This window comes from Haliaeetus albicilla, chromosome 2 (assembly GCF_947461875.1).
Source record: "Haliaeetus albicilla chromosome 2, bHalAlb1.1, whole genome shotgun sequence".
Classification (NCBI taxonomy): Eukaryota; Metazoa; Chordata; class Aves; order Accipitriformes; family Accipitridae; genus Haliaeetus; species Haliaeetus albicilla.
In genome coordinates, this window is record NC_091484.1 from 78,729,278 (window position 1) to 78,745,819 (window position 16,542).

General features: G+C 41.6%; 1 protein-coding gene across 7 annotated transcripts in view; it reads right to left on the reverse strand.

Moving 5' to 3' along the window:
• Positions 1-16,542, reverse strand: part of SNAP47 (synaptosome associated protein 47) — a 31,148-nt gene that overhangs the window by 4,422 nt on the left and 10,184 nt on the right. For all 7 annotated transcript variants that reach the window (XM_069778391.1, XM_069778388.1, XM_069778390.1 and 4 more), the window contains exons 3-4: positions 12,405-12,889; positions 8,351-8,481 (exon numbers count right to left, since the gene is read on the reverse strand). In XM_069778391.1, coding sequence (XP_069634492.1) covers positions 8,351-8,481; positions 12,405-12,889 — 616 coding nt within the window. The remainder of the gene's footprint in view (positions 1-8,350; positions 8,482-12,404; positions 12,890-16,542) is intronic.

The following is a 16,542-nucleotide window of genomic DNA, read 5'->3' on the forward strand; positions in this document are numbered from 1 at the left end:
ACTGGAAATCCAGCTTCTCAGTTGCTTCAGATCATAAAGGGGATGTCTCTGCTGGCCTACACGATCTGCTTCCTTAGGCATCCACAGATGATGAGGATATCCTCACACTATCTGCTTAATAAAAGCAGTTTATCCAATCAATTGCAATAATAGTCTCCAAGAAGCAAATTATCCCAGCACTATCCCACAACATCAGCTGCTGTGGTACATGAGCATCCAGGTAATGCTACTGAAGATACCAGAACTGCAGCCTGTCTAACAAATAAAGCAGTGGCTTTTGGTAAAATAGGGGAAAAGAATTGTATTCTATACATGTTTAATTTTTTTTTTTTTCATAACAACTGGCGAACTCTGTTTTCTTGTTTTCCTTTTAGAATACATATAATCAGCCCCAAGAAAGCTGCTGTGAAACATCAGCAGCCCCTTTATCCACATGTGGGGCTGAATTCCACAGCAGTCCCATCGTTTGCAGCTATGCAAGTTACCAGTTTGAGAAAAGCAGCGAGGAATATCATATCTAGCTGGAATGGCAGGGGAATTTTACACAGACAAAATGCTTTGACTAAAGCTGGATGTCAGCCACAGTAGTGAGATTTATCTCGTAAAATATCTCTCAGCTCTTTCCATAAATCACAAGCAGCTAGAAATACAGCTGTGCGAATAACTGGTTTTGCAATTTGGCTGCCAAAGCAAAAATACAAAACAAACCATGGATCAAGCTTAATCTACTTTTTTCTCTTCTTACCAAACCTACAAGCTAAAACCCCCTCTGTTTCTATCCCAACTGAAACACATCAGGTTCTGTCACTGTAAGAGGAAAGTGAGGCTGTATTCCCCAAACTGAAGGTGGTAGACGTGTGTAGGATATGCACCAAAAATTACATGATCAGATCTATCACGTGTATGATTCAGGACACAGCTCTGAATTAAGGTCTTGCCTCTCCTAAGGAAGTAACCTTACTACTTGGAAATGGGAAGGAACTTCAGAGGTAGCTTTCCCTCAGTCTTTTCTTTGAGCTTCTTCTGCATATATTTTATATATACAAACGTACATATAAATACATAAAGTAGCCAGTGCTACATGAAATGACTCCTACCGTTCATAAAGTCACAGTATAACTAAGATTCAAAAAGACCTCTGAAGGTCTTCTGGTCCACTCCACCCAACTAAGAGCAAGACCAGCTTCAATGTTCAGCTAAGAGAAGATTACAGGGTTTCAGCCTCCACTCCAATAAACTTTTAATTCGTTATAATAGTTTAAGAGAGAAGAGACCTCATTCCTTCAGTATATCCTAAATGATGGCAGTGAAAGACATGTGCTTCGTGATTTGCAGATGATTTAGATGGTTCACACTGACATTTTTTTCAGCAAGTTTACTAAAGAGTTTTATCCAAGAGCATCCCAAAATTAGTTTTCCAGCACAGCAGATCAAAAGTAGCACCAGCTGACGATGCTTTCTAGATCATGGCTTGACACATGCTCCTGAATGGGCCCTCTGGCCATTCAACTCCTCCTTCTGCTGCAGCAAGGCACATACTATTGGAAGTTTATCACCAAACACCCTTAGCAGTGTGGTAGGTTGAGCTTTCCTGAGCCGTGTCCTCACCCAGCACATCTCAGCTTGTGAAATCCATTGAGCCAGCACATAAGGTAAATGTGGTGACATGCAGTGCAAGCCTCCGAGAGAGCTATGTAGCAAAGCAGGGACTGGCATGAGAGGATGCAGAAAGGAAGCAAGGACACTCCTCCTTCCTCACCTCCCCAAGAGGCACCCCATTTATTTAAATCAAAATTGTGCCCAAAAAAAGGCTCAGGTTTGCCATGAAAACCAGTTTATTTTTAGTTTCAAACCAAATTACTTTTGATAGGCTTTGCATTTATTAGAGCATGCTTAACATTTAAAATACAGAAAAAGACACAATTGTTGAGAACAGAAAAGCTTTTAAAATACGAAAGCAGTAAAATGGAAACTCAGTCGGCTACAGGGCTCTGCTCAGTTCACCTGCCAATTAGGCTCTGCCTTGAAACACAGCAGGCGATGATGATGTGGTTACTCACACACAAAAATAAAAGGCAAGTGGCTCACTTTCATCTGTTAATTCTCTTTGCCTAAGAGAGTCTGGTAATAAATCCCTTAACCCTTTGTCTGTCAACATCTTCAACTGTTCAAGCTGAGAGCTGCTACTCAATCCAATGGGACCTGAAATGGTTAAGATGCTTTTCCAGCACAGTCCACAGAGCTTGCTGGAAAGAGTTACTGGAACCTGAAGTCTGGCCAAAGCTGGTCACTATTTTTGCAAAGCAAAATGATGGCAAGATGTCTAGTTATCACTGCTCCAGTTCTGTCAGCTGCTCAGAGCAGCAGTGTCTTCTGTGCCAGCATGTAATTTGGACAGTGAACCAAGACATGAAAACTCAGCATGAAACTCTATCTGTTACACAAAGCCAAACAGCAGGTATGAGGCCATCAAAGACGCATTTTAAAGGAACATTTCCTCAGGCACTGGTCAATCTCACACTGAGACAGCCTCAGATTTATGCCACCAGATTATAATTTGGAAAGTCTGATTTATCTTTGTGGCTCTGCCACAGATTTTCTGTGCAACTTCAGGCAAGTTACCTAATATTCCCACGCACAGAGTTCTTGCTGTAAAAACCAAGGAAGCAAATTTGTCACTGCTCTCCAAATCCACCCTGTGTCAAGTGTTCAACTACAGCAGACCTGGGCCTTGCTGGGAGAAGAGGTGTCCATCCAAGCTATGTACCCCAAGTTCTTGTACAGACTATGGGGACCTAGACAACGCAGTGCAATTTAGGTCATGATTCATCTGCTCTATTTTATGGACCTGCTTAAGGAGGAGTTCAAGTGCTGCCCACTCCTCTCTGCTTTGGCTCAAGTGAGAGCCGAGCATCCAGCTTAGCTGGAGACAGTCATAACAGACACAAATGGAATGACAGGAGAGGACTCCAAGCCCATGAACCTGCTCAGTACTTAGCTCTGTATTTCATCATTTTGCCACACCACCTGAAGACCTAAACTCAAAGTGTCAGGCACTGTACAAACACAGATTGTATCCTAAAGATTTTACAGTGCGGACCTCAGTTTGGTTTGGGTCCTGAGATGCCATCATAATAATGCAGTTTAGCTAAAGGTTGTGAATTATCATCTACCATCGTAATACACTGAGTATCCAGCAGTAAAAATAAGACACAGAAAGTGTCATTTGCAGGAAGTATTGCCAGTTGCAGTTTGAACTCCCTGAAATCGTCCCTGACATCCACTCCATTATCCCTGTGCAACTGAGGTCTGAATGCTAAAGCAGAGCATGTATAACCAGAAACGGCTATTGAATGCAGCTTCCCCAGCCAAATTCACCTGTTATTAGGAAACAAAGAAGTGTCATTTGGAGCACTGTGAACTAGGGTGTAAACACAGGTTTTGACAGCGGTAACTTGTCAAGATTTAATACAGTGCTTCACCTCTGTGCTGAACATATTGCAGATGAGCGGGGACAACACCTAAAATAGTCCAGTGTGCTCAAACCCACAATAGGGATTGAGTGATCTTGCACCAAAAATATTGAGGCCTGTCCACATCCTCTCCTGCTGCACCTGGAAATGGGCAGGGAGACAGCAGAGAGCAGAAACACATTAAACAACTGCAACACAATTTACTAGAGGACATTTGTCAATGCCTCATGAGACAAGTGCACCTTGCCATAACAAAAATCTATGGATTTATGTTACTTCACCATGCTTCCTGTTTGGGATTGCCACTATCAGCATGTGCCTGTAGCTATGCAAAGCACAGACCTTCCTTCTGCTTGATCCAGAGTTGTATTTGGTGTACGAACACCCAAACTCTACACCAGCCACTAGCAAAAGTGCTTCTGCCTGCTCTAGAAAATCAGCGTGTCTATTGTAGCACAAAAGTTCTGAGCACAGAAAACACTGGAATAGGCAAGTTTGACAGGACAGCGGGTCCCTTGTAACTGAAGCACACAAAAGTAAACAAATTTTAAAGCATCAGCTCTTTTGAGCCAGTGGCTATTCAGATAGCATGGAAGGGTCACTGCTCACTATCTTATTCTTAGTGGGTGATTTCTCCCATTAGTTCGTCTTGGACAGAAGTCCAATTTCATTTACCTTTTCAGGGAGTACTAAGCACCCATGGTGCCACTAACATACAAATGGCCTTGTCTGGAAAAAAGATACTCAAGCAGCTCCACAGGCTTAACTACCACCTTTTATTTTGGTATCATTAAATACTTAAGTTACAGACAAGCAAATACAAAGCGTTAGTTGTGAGGACCTCAGTTCTCTCCCTGTATTGTGCCTTCCAAAAAATAAATCCAGGGCATGGTCATTACACGTGTGTGTTAAGATCAGTTGTCAGTTGATCGCTACAGGCCATGGAACAAGGCCATCCCATGAGCAAATTTGGTATTTAGCACTTGGAATGAACGGTTCCTCAACAAAACACTTTTTCTCTGACCTAACGGTTGTGATTTCCTGAGATGAGGGCATAATAAAAGGGTAAATAAACACTGAAGAGACTCTGAAAGTAGAAAAGGACTGAAATGGAACTATCTAGACCCAAGAAGACATCGAGGAAGCAAACATCACAAAGATATGCACTGGGATGTGTTTTTTTTCCCCAACGTTACAGAATTAACATCTTTAATAGTATCTCTGTCTTCATGGCATACACGATTTGCGCACAGTAAATATCAGGGCAACAGTTGTTTGGCAGGAACGGGTTTGGAAATTAGAAAGCACTGGTTTGGCAAAATAAATTCAAATTTAGTGAATTCCCCCCCCTCAACCACAGCCCTTAAGCTAATATTATCATATCCCCTCCCACACCCGGTGCCATTATGTCAGCCACAGCGAGGCGGTAGGCAGAGGCTCAGCCAGAGACCACAGGAACTTTGTAGGCTTCTCTCTCCATCTCTATAGCACAGCTAAGGAACACAGCTTACACTGTCACAAACTCTGTGTTTTTAACATAAATGTCCCTTCATGAAGTCTTGGTGAAGTCCTTTACTTAGGCACCTGATCACAACTGCAGATGCTCAGCGCTTCCAGCTCTAATGGAAGGAATTCAACATCATTCAACAACTCCTGCTGCAAAACATCTACTGTTATTATTGCAAGTACTTTGTTTTTGAGCAACAACTATTTGTCTGTTCATCACAAATTCCTCTTACTTCTCCAACTTCAAAAATTCTGCTGGACTTACCCACATCACAAGTAATGAGGGGGACAGCCAAGCTGTTCTGGGCTTTGTGATTTTGTTGGTTTGTTTTTTAAAAACAAGTGCTTGCATTACAGATAATCAAAGAATAAAAGATCATAATCCTCAAGAGAAGAAACTGCTCAGAAAAACACTGTAGTTATCAACATAAGTACTTCAAATACCTTCAATTCATTCATGGAAGTCTGATGCCACAAGTATCCTTGTCTTCAGTGCATGTTAATGCTTTGGACTTGTAACTGTTTTTCCTTTTTACTCTCTAAATGCTTTGCAAAACATGCTTAACCATCATCCTGCTCATTCCCAAAGTGGGACTTGAACTGAAGCAGTGCAAAGAAGCTCTCTGGGAGCAACTGCATCAATGAAAGACAAGCCCTTGCTGCAGGCTAAAAACAACTATGTGACTATGCATACTGCTCGTTTATGAGACATATTCAGAGAAAAAAAGGACAAAGCAGCAGCCTACACCTCAGCAAGGAGCACCCTACAACCTAGTTCATGACTGACTGTTAAGGCCACACAGCTGGAAGTGAGACAAAGCTCCTGGTTCCCTGCCCTGCTTTCTCTTTATGGACTTAACCCCCTGCTCAACTATAAAATGACTGAATATGGCAAATATAACCTTAGATAAAGCCTTGACATACCTTTAGATAAGTATTAAATGTCCTGCTCAGATGTAGTTTCAAGATCTTCACCTCGACGCTTCCAGGGGCTCAATACCCGAAAGGCTTTGTATAGCTTTTACCATGATGCTGCCCTTGAACCCCATTAGAATACATCCCCAACCTTTATATCTTTCAAATTCCCTTTTACTAGTAGGAACTCCCCCTTTCAATCATGCTTTCCTTCACTTCCACATCTTTACACTTCCCCTCTAAATCTCACCACATTCTCTCCTAACAGAACTGAAAGATCCTGAGCTATTTCACTCTGCTTTGACTTTAGAGCAATAAGAAAAAGCAGTGCTTTGACAACTAGGAGCAGCTGGAGAGACACCAGTCTGTACAACATCAGAGGCTTCATTCCCAATTCACAAGATTTGTTGGAAGATGCTGAACTCCCCATGCTCTGCTTCTCCAGTCACAGCCAACCACTTTGATAATATCAAGCACTAACAAAGTTTGGTGTTCAAAAACTGGCCCTGGGGAAGCAATTCCTAGAGACCCTTTTCTGCAAGGTGTAGCAAAATATGTCTTCAATAGTAGTCCATGACCAACAACCCTTCATACTGTATTAAGCTTTCTTGTGTACAGCTACAAATCAGAACTATAGTGCTGAAAAGCTGGCATTTAAGGAAGGAACAACTAGCCCTTCTGCATACACAACAGTCGTACAAAGTGTATACATGCATGAATAATAGATTGCTGCTATTTGTACAACTACAACTGAGAAATACTCTCCCTTAAAATCTTCCAAAAGGTCAACGCTGCTTCAAAAAAAACCGCTTATTTTTTTTCATAAAATCATAGGTCATGATAAAAGATAAGGTCTTTAAAAGATGAGAAGGTACAATGATTAAATGGTGAATAGTCCATTTTGTTTTTCAAAAAGCCCAAATATGATATTTCAGTTAAAAGATCTTGATTATATTTTGGTTACAGAAGCAAGTTTTGGTCTAAGACTGTGTATTTATGTGGTGATTCCTAGTAAGGAAAAGAAACAGGAGTTTTACAGGAAATTACGGCATGTACCTTAAAATTATTCATGACTAGAATGATGACTAAAGAGGCCTGACTCTCAGGGAACAGGTGCTCAGCAATTATTGGGAAAAAAATCAGGCCAATTCATGGCCTGTCAGTTTGGCATTCAGATCCTCTCCCCACCCACGCCACCCCACAAGCTCATCCCAAATCATTAACTAGCTTAAAAATTCTTGGCTTGGTGTGGTATAAATAAATACCAGAATTGTCTTTTGAGCTGCAGTTAATCTTGAAAGTGTTTTGTTTTGTTTTAACACTGGTCATTTAACGCTGTTTCTAGTCCGCCATCCAGCACAGCGAGTTTCAGAAATTTCTGAAATTAATCTTCTGCAAAGGTTAAACTCTCACTTACCCAACTGGCTTTGGTTAATTTTAATAAATAGATTTTTCTTGCAAGAAGTTTTCATTTGTAGCCACTCAAGTCACTACTAAGTGCTTTTGACTCTCAAATGCACTCAAGCTAACAGAATTTGCCATATTCTAATACCCAACTATAAAATAAAAGAAGGGGGCTGGAAAACTGCAGGCTTGACTAAGAGGCAATAGAATTATCAAAGACTTCACATGATGCTATCACCAAGCTACAGATGGAATATCAAAATGAATAAGATGCTGGAGGGGGGGTGGGGAGGGGGGAGAATAAAGTTTAATCTTCAATCACATCTTCTGATTTGGCTGTGATCATCACCAGTAAACCTATTTTAATGGAAAAACCACTAAAACCATATTCCTTTGCTTTTCCAGTTAGCTCACTGTTTCCAATCAACCACATACTACAAAGAGGGATTCTTCACTAAAAGTTCTGAACATCAGCTATGAGGGAAATTCCTTGAAGAGCCATTTAGAGGAACAATATCAGACTGGATTACTTTAAATAAATATTTTTTGTCTAGTAAAATCTCCAACCTATTTCCCCTTTATTAATTTGCTGGACTGCATACTTATTTCCTAACTACAAGTTCTCTCTGTGTGTTTGTAAAACACTTTGTTCAACTTTGTGGCTGCTTCTGAAACAGAACTGCTTATCCTTACTAAAAAGAATAAGATAGCATAGGGAAAACACAAAAAAAGCTGAAAATGATTTAATTGTTAAGCTTCTTAATCTTCAGAAAAAACAGGTTACAGTTAAGGATTTTCCTTGGGTTATAATCCTATCACTTAATACATTTTGCTGATAATCCCCAATTTGTTCAAAATAGTTAAAAACAATATAAAGTTATCAGTGTATTTTAATCACAGGCTTGATTAACTAATTTTTAAAATATACCCATCTAAATTTAGGTAGAGGAATGTTTTAAGGACAATGACTATGTTTCTGATGATGAAAATGCAGGTTATTAAGGAAGCAGAGGGAGTGAAACAACTCTTATCAAAGTTATCTCAACTTATACCTGTTTCAGCTCTTTTGCTTCTTCCTGGGAGATCTTCTCTTGCTTCTGCAGCTGAACCTGGTCATTGTCCATCCCTTCTCTGCCTCCCACCGGAGAGCCGGGCTGCACCACTCCTCCCAGGAGTCCTGTGGCTGCAAGAGAAATTCCCATGGTCAGACTGCCATCTCCTGTACCAATGGGGAGGACTAGTGCTAGTATCAAACTGGTTGACCTCTGCTTCGCTCCACAGCAGTTTGCGAGGGGACAAGCACAGAGAAGCCTATTCCAATCTTGCCCATTAAGCTATGTTCTTCTAGAAAGGATTCGAGCTGTACTTTGTACAATGCCTAACTTGGAAGTGACCAGGCTGCCAAGACATGACTTATTATTAAAGGCAGCATTTGCAGAATGGGTTCATTTTGGGCAGTGGGGATTCATCTGAACAGAGAGCAAAGAAGCAGCAACACACTCCCAATCAAATAAATGAGAATTCTCCACCTGCTGCTTCTTTTCTCTTTAACCTTTTTAATTAAAGAATTTAAAAGTGATGGATCAGGGACAGACAGTCAAGTCAGCAAACCCCTGAAACAGAAGGGCAACACTGACGCTAACAGCCACCCCCAGCTAAGCAGAGTGGACGCAATCCCTCGTGTAACATGCCACCTGTCCTTTATTTAAAGCATCAGCTCTTATTGCAGTATCTGATACTACCCAGTAGGGTAGCAGGGACGTGCTGCAAGGAAAGGTTGTTATTTCTGATGCAGATGGGTGCTAAACACCCGAGACACACATCTTGGCTCCTAGAGGCGCTTCAAACATCTCTGAAGCTCTCCCACTTAAAGAGGCACCAAGAAAGAAGCTAATGCTACCACTGTCACCTGTGTGCACATGGCCTGACCCAGCACAGGACAGCGACAGCAGCTCTTATGTACACCAGGACAGAAAGCATGTCAGAGGCCAAAGCTCACCGCCAGGTCGAAGAGCTGGTGCCCTGCTGGCTGGCCAAGTGACGGTGTACACCTGACCACTTTGGATAGCATTACTTCCCTGTGAAAAGGGAGACAAAAGCTAAACCAAAAGCACCAAACCCTAAATCCCTCTCAAGTAATTACTGCAAACTCATAATCCCTGGAATTATTCGATTATCAGCCTGAGAGTCACTGGACTCAGACACCATCAAGATTTAAGACAAGCAAGTCATTCACTGCACTAGTGTTACCCTGTGCAAATGCTCCTTGTATGCGGAGGGGCTAAGAACCAGGCACTGAAAAACACTGCTTTTGGTAATTTACTGTCATGGTGTCCCTCAGAGGACAAAGTGGGGAGGGAACAGCAGACCCTCCTACAGCAGCAAATAGCCAGACAAGATTCTTTGTGTTTCTTATCAGCTGAGTGTCACCATATGCTAATTATTTCATTAAAAACAAGAAATCTATCCATTTCACTCCGTTAATCTCGCTGAGGACAAGAACAGGAGGGGGACATGACAAAGGTGCACAAAAAGAATGGGATAAGGAAGGAGATCTGGCATTTCCCAGCAATTTTCTAGTTTTAAAAAAGGGACAGAATTGAATAGAAAGACAGAAACACTTAAAAAGCAATTTTGTTTCGTTTGTGTTACACGCAGTTGGACTGTGAGACTCGACTGCCACCACGTGAGGACGACAAGCTACCAAACTCTGAACAAAGTGCTGGAAACTCATAATAATGAGAACACTCAGTCATAGGGGTAAGCAGCCTCGAAAGGGATAAAAAACTGTGAACACCAGTCTTCAGCTAGGACTGAGACTGCACTGCCCTAGATTGTTAGACTGCAGACACACTGCGGGATTTCTTGTGCTTTTTAATCTTGGGTAGCTGTTACCAGCCATTACTGAGGATGTTATCAGCTAGGAAAGTACTGGTTTGATCCAGCACAGAAGAACCTCAGTTACAAAGCAAATCTCACTGCTCTGCCCTGAGCATTTAAACACCCATGTGGCTTGGTCCAAAAAAATACAGTCAGAAAAGACATGCAAAGCAGCTAAAAATACTTTCAGATAATCTGGTGTGTACAAAACTCTTCACAAATTCCTCTTCTAGGTGGAATCAAGCCAAAACTCTTAGGAAATAAGAGGGTTTTGTATTTACTTATACAAATGTGCAATATGCACAACTTTAAGGCAGGACTAGTAAAACAGACAGGATCCAGATGAGACTACGACAGTTGTGGAAATGTTCACATCTCTGAGCTGCACCACTGAGGGCAAAGAACGTTACCAGCTGGTTTGCCAAGACAGATATAGCTCCGCTTCAAGGATATTTCTCCTATAAGTCTCTGAATCAACATTCGCTATCTGAAAATACACACATATATTTTATGTGTACACAGAGGCAGGCATGCATAACAGACTTCTTCCCTCCTGCTTTTGGGGGGGGGGGGGGAGAAACAAAAATCAGTATTTCCACCATGTGAACAGCCATGGAAAAAACCCAGAGGTTAAAACGCAGTCCGTGACTGCCATCTTGTGACAGAAGACAAGACGGCGACAGACTCTGGGGAAGGAACAAACAGGGTTTTGGTGGAGCTGGAGAAGTCAGGATTTCCATAACCTCCAGTTTTCTTTACTGACATTTCCAAATTAAACAGTCAAAATGCAGGTGGGGGTAGGAGAGCAATATCCTTGACTCACTGACTCAGATGCAAACAGAGCAGAGCAGTGGGAAATTAAGCACAGTAGGGCTGTATAACCAATTATTTTATGTAACCAGTCTTAAGACCATCAGGAACTGAACACCAATTTGCTGGAATAACTCAGTGCTTAAGAAACCAGCAGGTTGTTTTTCCTCTAAGTTGTTGTGCTGACATTTTAGTGCCAGATGCCCAAGACTTACTTCCTTAAAAATTAACAAGCTTTTCCAAGCTATGGCCCTTGACAACTCGTCAACAAGAGGACATTATCCTCCCTGCTGAAGTCCAGTTTTAGCTTGGTGCACAGAAATAGGTTCATCTATTGTTTTACTGTATAATTTTTCTACTCGTTTTTAATATACTGGCAATAAATCCATCCACCAATTTGTTCTTTGTCACTAACAATTAGGAAAAAAAGAGGATTCAGGTGTGTTGATAGAAATAAACTCCTAACAAGACAAAAATTCACCAGCTCTCCAAATGAATCCAGGGTTGGATTACAAAACCAAAAAACAACCCTGCCCGGAATTTTAGAAGTAGTAATAGTAGTAAGGAATGTCATTCTTATAGTTGTGAAAGGGTTTCAGTCTCCACTGTGTTTTCTTAAAACAATTAAACTATGCATTCACCTAATCTGAGACCTAAAATCTCCTAAATCAAACACCTGAACTTCTCAAATAACAAAATCCTACTTTTTAAGATATGAAAATTAACGTGATGTTTATCTCATATGTTATTTAAAAACTTGTTGGACTGGAAATTTGTTTTAAATTTTCTACAATTAACTGAACGACAGGTTTAATAAAAATATGCTTCCAGCTACGAACTGGAAAAAGGAAAAATAGCAGTGACAGAGGACTCCGAAGCATGCAGTCACGAGAGAAGAATGGATTTCTAATAACCCTTACCCACAGAGTGGCACAATACTGAACTGGTGACCACCAGAAAAAGAATGACATTGCAGTTAAAACACCGGCCAGTAGCTGAAACTCAAATTAAGCTAATCCTTTCACAAAATGGTGTGGAGTTAGTGACAACACCAGCTGAGAGCACAATGTTAAAGAGAGCTTGGCATGTTCCAGCTGTCAGGCTCCTGAGGGACACCCAGCTTCAGCATCTACAGTCACAGGTTTTGCAAATGTAGTTGGGAGAAAGTAAATCCAACTAGACTAAAACAGGGCCACACACTTCTATTATCTCTGCACTCTCCGTCTTGGCAAGAGGGCCTAAAGTCACCTAGCAGTTATTTCTTGCATTTTATCATCAGCATGGTCTCACCGTTGGGGCCGGGGGGAGAGGATTTGCCTTGTAAATATTATACACTATTCTGAGCTTGAAAACCACTTGGAAACTTTTGGTACTAGTGTTACTGCTTACAGATGAATTGCTTTGTCTGTCACATACCTGCTTGCCAAATGGAGGTCCCCAAATCTACCTGAGGAGACTTTCTGGCACCAACAAATCCTAGAGCATCTTCTAAAAACTGTATCTTCTTGCTAAACTGCATCTCCAAGATGGGGATTGCTTCTGGCATCTTTGCTGACAAGAGCCGGTAAGAGGTGTCGGGCTTCCCAATAAATCTCTGACGGACACTGATTTCATATGGCGTATGAACTCTGATATCATCTACATCCTTTGATTCAAACCGGTGAATGACCTGAGAATTGCAGTCACTGATTTCCAGGCCAGAAGCGAAGAGCGTGAGTTTTCCTGGCTTGACATTTGAGTCTGTTCTGTGGGTGATAATAACTGGAATTCTAATTATGATTCCTTCCTGGTTTTTCGAATCGGAAACTGTGGCAGTTTCCTTTGGCTTGGTTTCCAATGGCGCTTTCCAGAGCTTGCTGCTGAACGGCCACCAAGAAGGAGATTCGAGCTCAGTCAATAACCTAGCAGAGAAAAGAGAGTGTTAGACGAGTGAAAGCCAGTAGGAGGGTCATGCTACCCCACCAGTTCAAAGCAAATTACCACAGACACAAAGATTTCTTATACTGAATCCAGTCCTCTATTATTTCGTTCCTCAAACCTACTCACGGCTTACCAGGATCCATCCGTTTTAAAAACAAGCTTTTCTTCGCTTGCTAACATGTTGGAAAGTGGTCCCAGAATCTCACTGTTCTGATGTGAGAAATCCAGCTTCCATCTGGATTTACTCAGGCCAATTTACACCCACCTGTTCTTCAGCTAACACTGCCTTTCATCTCAATGTTTCCACACTTGGCCATCACCACCGTTGCCTTTTTCTGCTCCTTTATACCTCAGCCCCATAGTGTGATGCCACCTTTTGCTTTGCCCCCACTCCCAAATTCCCATTGCCAGTTAAAACACTAAGAGTGCAAGGTTGAGGCTGAGAAGCCCAGCAGAGACTGCCCACTGGCATCCAGCATCTGCCTCACCATCAGCGTTGGTGTAGTTCCTGAAGGAGTCGGGCCTCCTTGCTGGCAAACTTGTGCCTTAGCTTAAAGTTATCGGACTCACTTTAGGAGACATTAAGCAACTGCTCCCAAGGAAGACCACTGTATAGCCAGAAATAACGCAGGTAGTGAAGCCCCTTATTTCTATGCAAGAAGATGGACCTAAGCAGGCACCTAAGTTTATCAGCTGTACTCAAGAAAGGTGTAACACACTGTTAGGAAGAATCAGTGATATGTAGGACACGATCCTTCTCTTGTATTTTCTATCAGCATGGCCCACTCCCTTTTTCTGGGGTCCTCTCCCAAGAAAGGATCACAATCACAGATATCTTTGGATCTAAGCCTCAACAAGTATTCTTTCCATCAAAAAAAAAAAGGCAATGAGAAGAAAGGTGGTTTTGGTTTGATTTTCCACATGCTGTGCTGTCTGTTAGCATCCCTTTCCAGGTCTAGACAGGAGTTAAGAGGCAGAACCACAGTCAGCACTTATGATGCTCTGTTTCTCCCACTCTCCTCTCGTGCCCTGCCCGTCACCCAAAACCATCCTGCTAGCAGAAGATCCTGTTATTTCAGGACAACTCAGCCTGAGCAGCTAGAAAGAAATTTTGGGGCCATCTACATCCCCCCACACAGTCAACAGTAACTTCATATCTCACTGTGCAAGCAGCCACCTCCTCTCTTACCCACCAGCAGCCTCTGGTACCAGCCTCGCATCTGAGCCAAAATGGCTTATCTCCATTTGCAGGCAGGCATAGGAACAGGCAAGTCAACTCTCTGGGATGTATCCACTGCTCAAACAACCCCTCACTGGAAAACAGTGGTGAGCTGGCTGGAAGCATCCCACAAACCAAACCAGCCTGCAGGCAACTAGCCTGATCAGGATGTTTTAAATGGAGATTTCTCAGCCCACCCGTCAGTCACTGAGCAGAACAGGAAAGCCATCTCTGGAGGCACAAATGGATTCTTAATTAACTAATGGGAGGGAAGATGTTATGTTTAAATCAAACACAAAAAAAAGCTCTAAGGAAGTTCAACCCAGTTCAGAATTGTGTTCCCCCCCACCCCATAAATAACTTAAAGACTACCCAGTGATTAGGCATCTGCCACTGCCATGGGAGTTGTAGTAGATGCTTCTAATGAAGCCAGACCACATGAAATAAAATCTTTAACGAAACACTGTCATCTTACTGACGCTACAAAAGACGATTTACTGACTTAAATCCTAGAGATGCAAGCCTTACCAGACCAAAATACAAAGTACTACTGCTTCATTGCTATTTTGGCAAGCCAGCTTGATTTAATTTGCTTTTAAGTTTACTCTAGAAAGGTACTGCCTGACAAAATATGCATCACAGCAGTGCTGCTCTCCAGATACTTTTTGTAATGATTTATTTTCCATGAGACAATCAGACTGTGTCTACAGAAGAACTTTGCAATTTTAAAATCCTGTTTAATTTGGCTGCAGACAAAGTCTAATCTGAAAGAGGAAGCTCTAACTGAACACACTTTGTTTACTAGCCATCAAAGTTCTGCACCAGCTTCAAAACAGACCTATCTAAAGAAATTCATCTGCTGGAAAAAGCGGAAAAAGTCATATTGAGAGTCAACCAGTGAATTCATGGACAGCGGCGGCAGAATGAATTGTTCCAAGAATCTACTCCCAACTAAAGCATGAACATCATATATTTATATAGATAGCATGCAACATGAGTAATGGGTCTGGAGCTCTCCACTGCCCTCTGAAAATGCTGTGACACTCCTTAAAAAAAGGGAACACAAAACAAAACAAAAGACAAACCAAAGGAGATGTAACAGAAAGTTCTACAATAACAGAATTTGAAATGGCACAGTATCATAGATTTAGGGCTGAATTCTGAAACTATGAGGTTCAACTTAAGTTCAACACAGAGAATGACTAGAAAAGCCCAAAGCTCTGCTAGCACACACCATCTTCTAAATTAAAAGCCATGCTCTAACCTACCTGCTGTAACTAAACAGAAACAAATGACCTGATCTCATTCCTACAGAACGCAAAGCACATCTTCTGTCCTCTCGGTGTATTACAGAGTTACAACAAGGTACTTCAGGGCAACGACAGCTTATGCCTATGTCTTAACCTATTAAAAGTCATTAAATTCCCACTGCAATATGGGTTCACTTCATCACATTCACCATTAGAAAAGCATGTGTGTTCACTTACTGAAAAGCAGCTGCAATGTGACAAGTCTAAACCTCCATTTACATTGTGGTAACTTATTTGAGCCTTAATTTTTATCACTTTATCCCTTCACCCATCTCCTCCCCTCTTTCCCCATGGACTGACATCCTGGCTGTGCAATGTCTGATTTATAGTCATGATTTTTCTGCTGCACAGCCCTAACAAATGCTCCAGCCAGCTTCTCTGGCCTTCCACGGAGGAGTCACCCCTCTGTATCAACAAACTATACGACCAGTCCTTATATACAAATGAAAATTTGCAACCAGAGTACCTTGTCCTCTCATAGTAATATATTAAAAAGGAACCAGTCAATCTGGCTTTCTGTTTATTTTTGGTCTTTGAACATCTGCTAGCATGTCAGACTCAGCTCTGCTTATCTGCACGCAGGTCCACTGAAAGCAGCTGTATATACCCAGGCTTACACAAGAACAGAATTAATAATCCAAAAAAGCCCACACATACAGGCAAGATAAAGTTAATCAAAGTTTTAAACATATGAAAGTAGATAAAGGGGCCTCATTCTTTTTATGAAAGACACCACCATCAAACTGGTGTTGCTCATATAACCTTGAATTAGCAGACACAAAAGTTTTTACCAAAGTTTCCTTCTGCACAAAATCTGCTACACATGCAAAATAGTCCTGCTCGCTATTATCCACGTAGTCACTTCTCATCAAGTTTCTGAAGAAAGCAAGAGTCAAAGAGCCTTAATAGACATTAGCATATTTATCTATGTTAATAGTCTGAATTACCCAATATGTAACAATCAAATGAGCTTCAATCACGGTCTTCCCCATTTTCTACACTGGTTAGGGACATGAAGAAAGATGTCATCAGTTTAAGAGACTTTGGGGGCAGGGGGGGAAGCAGCTTTATAAGAAAAAACACACACACGCACACCATGCTAGAA